We start from the raw sequence: 5727 nt of genomic DNA on the forward strand, positions 1-5727 counted from the left end.
CCGGGGCCGGGCTGAGTTGGAGGTCAAGCTCAGCCCCCCCAGCAGGGCCTGGGCTGGGGACACGCAGAGCAAGGGGGCACCCAGGCCCAAAGCCAGAGGGCCCAGGAAGGGGGGCAGGGGCCCACAGCAGCAGAGGGAAGGGGGCACAGAGACCTAGGAGCCCATGGGGGGGTGCACAGGGCAGGGGCAGCCTCCCCCCACAGGTACCAAAAGGGACATGATTATTATCAGTCTTTTAAAAGCACTTAAAAATGCCCCCGGGTGGATGCCAGGCCCTTCAGACCCAGTGCTGGGGCCCATGGGGAGGCTGGGCTGGCCACAGAGGGGACAGCAGGACAGGCGGTTCTCAGCATTTATTTACAGTCTTCGTATGAAAATAGGAGGCATCTGATAGTGCTGGGGCCCCTGCCCATTCCTGCCGCGGCTGCGGCGTCCGATGGGGCCCCTGGGGCTGGAGCTGGAGGCAGATGGGGAGGGGCCCCGTGCCCGGAGAGCGGCAGTGGTGCCAGCCTCTACCCCAGCTCCGTGGTTAAAAAGGGTTAAAAGTGGCGGTGGGCGCAGGCCAGCAGGTACCCTCCCAGTGCAGCATGGGGGGATGCAGAGACAGAGCTGCCGGTGCTGCCTTCCAGGCCGTGGTTCGTGCCGCTCCAGGCCCTTGGCGGGCTGCTGCCAGCACAGGGCCGCGGGGGCCTCAGTCACTGTCCGAGCCAACGGCTGATGAACCTTTTCGTTTCCGCTTGGTAGGTTTGGGCTTGGTGTCCTCTTCCTCCTGCCAAGGGGAGTGGGAGGGTGTCAGCGTAAGGCCAACCAGGCCGTCCCGCGTGCTCACAAAGCTGAGCAAGGCAGCCCCCTCCCTCACCACTTGGGCGGCCAGGGACCCCCACGGGGCGCACCCCAGCCCTGACGGCGCGGCGCAGCCCGGCCCCCTGGGCGCCATGGGGGCCAACGGTCCCAGCCAGTGGCTCCGTGCTCCCGGTGCCTGCTCCGATCGAGTGTGGGGCGGGGGCGTGAGGGGGCCACTCTCACCGAGGCACTGCTGGAGGCCGACTCCTCCTCGTTGTTGGCAGGCTGCGCTGCATTCTTGCGGCTGCGTGGGCTGGACAGGGTGGCTTTCCGGCGGCTCTTGGGTGGTTTGCTGGAAGAGTCCTCGTATTCCTCCGCCAGGGAGAAGAGGTCGCTGAACCTGCCGGGACAGAGTCTGGGTGAGCACCAGCATTGGGGGCTGAGCACCCTGCTACCCTGGGAGCCTGCTAAGTCAGTCGGCACCACACCGGGCATCAGCAGCAGGTAGACAGAGCTGGGGGCTAGACCGGATGCGACTGAGGGGCTGCTGGAGCCCCTGCCGTGGGGCAGGGAGACGTAAACCCCTTCTACCAAAGGTCTTCCCTCAGGCTCCTGCCTGCTGCCCTCTAGTGTCACAGCATGAGGTGGCAGAAGCCGCCTGCCAGGGACCGCAGCCACGTGGGGACAGGCCCCAGGTCTCCTCCGATGCTGAGGGCAGGGGACTGAGGTAGAAACACCTGGGGGGGCAGCACAGTGCACTCACTTCATCTTGTGGGCCTCATCGCAGCTGGCCTGGACGTGCTGCAGCGCCTGCAGGATAGGCGTCTGGCTGAAAACTGCCGGAAGCAGAGATGCTGGTCAGAGCCCGGCACCCGCCAGCGCTCCTCAAGCCACCCCTACATGCTGGGCCAGTCAGAAACACCCCCCACCCCAGCTCTAGCGCCTGCTCATCCCTTTCCCCCTGGCCTCAGCATCCTCCTGTCTGGCAGACACAGGCTGCTGAGGTGCCCTGAGGACCCACAGGAGCCAAGTCCCAACAGACTGGTGCTGGGGGCAGGGAGAGGAGGCACTGAGGGGCAGGGAGGGGGAGCTCCAGCCTGTGGCCCCTTGGGTCTCCCCCAGCTACCAGCTGGTGCAGCTCAGCAGTGGATGGATGGAGAGGCCCTGATCCCAAGTGCAAGGCCCAACCATCCTGGTGCTACAACTGGGCTGAGATGCAGCCCTGGCCCCACAGACCCCGCTCCAGCCTCAGTGCTCCAAGCACAGCAGCAGACCCAAACCTACCCCCTCCCTAGGCATCCCCTCCCTGAGCTCGGGCTCTGCACGGGCCCCTGGTACGCACAGTTCTGCTTGGTGTTGGTCAGGTTGAGCCGGAGGTTGTCCAGGTGCTCCAGGATCTGCTCCAGGGTCAGCTGGGCCAGTTTGCTGCTGGAGCTGCGCAAGCTGGGACAGAGAGGGCACCACATCAGTGCCTGGGGCCAGGGCCACATCCCCGCAGGGACCCCTTCCCCCAGCCCAGCGGGACTCTGGCAGCCACATGCTCATTAGCGGGGATTAGCTTTGGACACGTGCCGGAGTGCAGAAAAGCCGGCAATGAGATGACGTGGAGGAGGAGGGGGTGGCCTTGGCCCTGTGCCCAGCACAGCAGGGTCCACGCCAAGCCCAGGCGCCGCCAGCAACGTGCCAGGGCTCGGTCAACAACCCTTCCTTGTGCCAGGAGATGGAGCACGGCTCGGGACTGCCAGGCTTCCCCTGGACGCTAGATGGCCCCTGTGCTCCAGGAAACCCAGCGTGCCATGCCGGCCGCCTGTGTCCTGCAGAGCCATGTGGGGAAGGGGCTTAGACCAGGGCTGACATAGTGGATGGGGCACGGGCCTCTGAGCGCCCAGGCCACAGGCTCCAGCAAAGCTGGGGATTTTGCTTCAGTCAGGAGCCTCCCAGCAGCACTGGGTCCAGCTCCCATGCCTGGCACTGGTTGGACCCCTTTCCTGGCACCCCAGGGAGGGGAGCCCTGGGACGACGCAGCCAGGAATGGGACACAAGGGTCCCCATGTGCCACCGGGGAAGGGGAGTACTCTGTTTATGGCACATGCTCCCTGCGGTCCATTATTTATTGCTATGGCAATAGCCTCTCTCTTGGCCTTGCCTCTGCTGCGGGAGGTAGCAGGGGTGGGGGGGTAAGGCAGGTGCTGGGCCCCTGCTCAGGGCTCCCTCTGGTCTGGCTGCACCTGGGGGTAGGTGATCAGCCCTTGGGCCTGGGTAGAGGGGCTGCTGTGATCCAGGATGCTAAGACCCCACCCCATGGATGTGGGCAAAGCACAAGGGACCCTAATGTGCCTGTGCCCCCCTCAGCACCCCCTCGCCTGTGCTGGAGGGGGGTGGGGGGGTGTCTGCTCCCGAGTTTTTGGTTGGTGATGGGCAGCCCCTTCCTGCCACCAGCATGTTCCTCTGACCCAGAGCCAGAGTGGAAGGAGAGGCTTGGGCCCAGTCCACTGCCGGCTCTCCTGCCCCCTGCCTGCCCCCACCTCTGGCGCTTGCGCGGGAGGCTGTTGTTCTTGATGAGCAGGGACTTGATGTGCTCGGCCAGCAGGTCATCGTGTTTGATGCACCAGTGCCGCAGGATGCTAGTGGTGAACTGGTCGTCAGGGTGGCAGGGCCGGCTCAGCACCATCTTCACCATCTCCTCACTAGGCCTGCAAGAGGGGCAGAGGGGTGAAGGAGAGGCTGTGGTGGGCCAGGACTGAGCCCCTGCCCCCCATCCTGCCCATGAGGCTGCCTAGAGACCCCAGGCCCTAGGGTCTGCTCTGCCCTTGGCCCCACCCAGGCCTGCACGCATGGCGCCATCCAGCCACGCAGCCTTGGTCCCAGGGGAGGGTGTGGGAATGGTGGAGCTGCATGGAGTCTGATCCTGACCCGCCAGCACCCACATGCCCAGCCGTGACCACACAGCCTGGGAAGTTTGCCTTGTGCCGACTGGCGGGCCCAGCGCAGGCGGCACCTTGTTTGCTGATAGCATCTACGTGGAGTTGTATGCTGCTGGGACACGAATGGCACCAGCCATGTCACCGCTCGATGCCTGATTAATAAGCTGGAGGAGCGGTGGTCATGGTGGCTCAGCTGCCAGAGCCCCCCAGGTTCCCCCACCCCATGTGGCCCCAGGCACCTACTTCTCTCGCCTCAGTTGCAGCAGCAAACAAGACAGCGCCTCCGGGTGCTCTGCAAAGGAAAGTGGGGTCACCAGTTGGTCCCCACCCGGTCCCCATCTGGCCTGCTACTGCATAGAGGCTCGCCCATGCCCAGGCCAGAGGTTGCCCCGAGATGGCTCACCTTTGTACTTGAGGTGCTGCAGGATGGGGATGATGGTCTCCAGGGGGATGCTGTGTGCCAGGAAGAGCTGCCAGGTGCAGTACTGCTCAAACGTCTCCCAGTCCAGGCTCTGAACTAGAGGGGAGCAGAGAGCCCATCAGGGGTGCCTGACCTGGCCAGGCTGGGAGGGGAAGTACCAGGTACTTCCTTCAGTTAGGCCTGCCAAGAAGCTGGGCAGATGATGGGCCAGTGGGGGGAGGGGGGAAGAGCTGGCAAACTACTGATCCACCTTCTCCTGCCCTGCAGGCCCTAGGTCTCCCCCATGCTCCCCACTTCTACCCTACAGGGTCCTGCCAGCCCAGCCCCAGGCCCCTGCCTCCCCCTCAAGTGCTGCTGAGGTCCCTCAATCCTGCCCATCTCCAGCTGCCACAGAGGAAGCAAGGCCTTTGCAGGTGGCCCTAAGCCCATGCCCAGCTCCAGCCAGCTGTCTTCCTGCACCAGGCGCTGCCTCTGGCCTGGCGTGCTGCCCTGGCTCTGCCGGCAGCTGCTTATGGAGCAGAGGGGCATGGGGCTGAGCCTGGTGCCCTCTGCTGGGCCTGGCAGCTGTCCCCTAAATACTCGTAGCCTCTTGGGGCAGCATGGGGGTGTTGGGGATGCCTGAGCATTCGAGTGTGGATGCCTCCCTGCTGCAGTGGGCTGGTTTCTGTACAGCTGCCAGCACCATGCCTTGGCAGAACAGACAGGATTCTGGCAGCTGACAGGTGGCACCAGAGCCCCACTGCTGCCGCGGATGTGGGCACGTGCAAGGGCTCAGGGGAAGGGCATTAATGAGGTTTGTTAATCCCTGGGCTGGCGTACTGCTCAGAGCTGGCTGTGTGGCGCAGTCCCAGCCCCACAGCATCTGACCCAGGACTGGGAGCCACAGGCCTGTTAACCTCTTCATGCCCAGCCCCCCATGCTGTCTCAGATGGCCAAGCCCAGCCTGGCGGTGTGCACCAACAAGCATGGACTGAGAAGCTGCACCCCCAAAACCCAGGCCCTTTCCCATGCCTGGGAATGACAGCCAATGCCATACATGTGCTGCCTGCCAGCTCTACCAGGCACAGATTTTAGGAGCATGAGGCTGGTGGCTTGAGAGTTAATTGCCAGTCAAAGGCAATTAAACCTTTGTTATCATGGGGCCAGAGCATCCAGTCTCTGCAGTGGGGAAGGAACTGCCAGCCCCAGACCAAGGTAGATGATGTGGTGCCCAGCCCCCAGTGCCAGCTCCTGGGCAGTTCTTGTGGCTCTCCCAGCCTGTGCTAGTACGCACGTGGCTTCAGGGCACAGAAAGCCCCATTCCCATCGTGGCTTTGGGTCCGGCTGGGACCTGCGGCCAGCAGTTAGTGCCTGGGGGCTGCTGGGCAGGGCTGGCGCTGCCCCCTCCCCTGCGGCACAGGGCATTACTCACTCAGGATGTTGAGCACTGAATCCTTCCGGAACATCACCAGGTTACCCATCATCACATGGCACACCAGCTCCTGTAGCTGGAAGGCAGAATGCCATGGGTGAGCAGGGGGGAGTGGCTCCATGCCCCAGGGTTCGCAGCTTGCCAGGCAAACAGCTCAGACAGAGGCCTGGCATGGAAAGTGCTGCCCA

General features: G+C 64.1%; 1 protein-coding gene across 1 annotated transcript in view; it reads right to left on the reverse strand.

The window, feature by feature from the left end:
* Positions 1–338: 338 nt before the first annotated feature.
* INTS3 (integrator complex subunit 3) overlaps positions 339–5727 on the reverse strand; it is a 39636-nt gene continuing 34247 nt past the window's right edge. The window contains exons 23-30 of the mRNA XM_019521810.1: positions 5540–5615; positions 4111–4224; positions 3951–3999; positions 3309–3476; positions 2126–2226; positions 1547–1619; positions 1027–1183; positions 339–769 (exon numbers count right to left, since the gene is read on the reverse strand). Coding sequence (XP_019377355.1) covers positions 692–769; positions 1027–1183; positions 1547–1619; positions 2126–2226; positions 3309–3476; positions 3951–3999; positions 4111–4224; positions 5540–5615 — 816 coding nt within the window. The 3' untranslated portion in view covers positions 339–691. The remainder of the gene's footprint in view (positions 770–1026; positions 1184–1546; positions 1620–2125; positions 2227–3308; positions 3477–3950; positions 4000–4110; positions 4225–5539; positions 5616–5727) is intronic.

Source organism: Gavialis gangeticus, unplaced genomic scaffold (assembly GCF_001723915.1).
Source record: "Gavialis gangeticus isolate Ggan-Ray unplaced genomic scaffold, GavGan_comp1, whole genome shotgun sequence".
NCBI classification, from domain to species: Eukaryota; Metazoa; Chordata; order Crocodylia; family Gavialidae; genus Gavialis; species Gavialis gangeticus.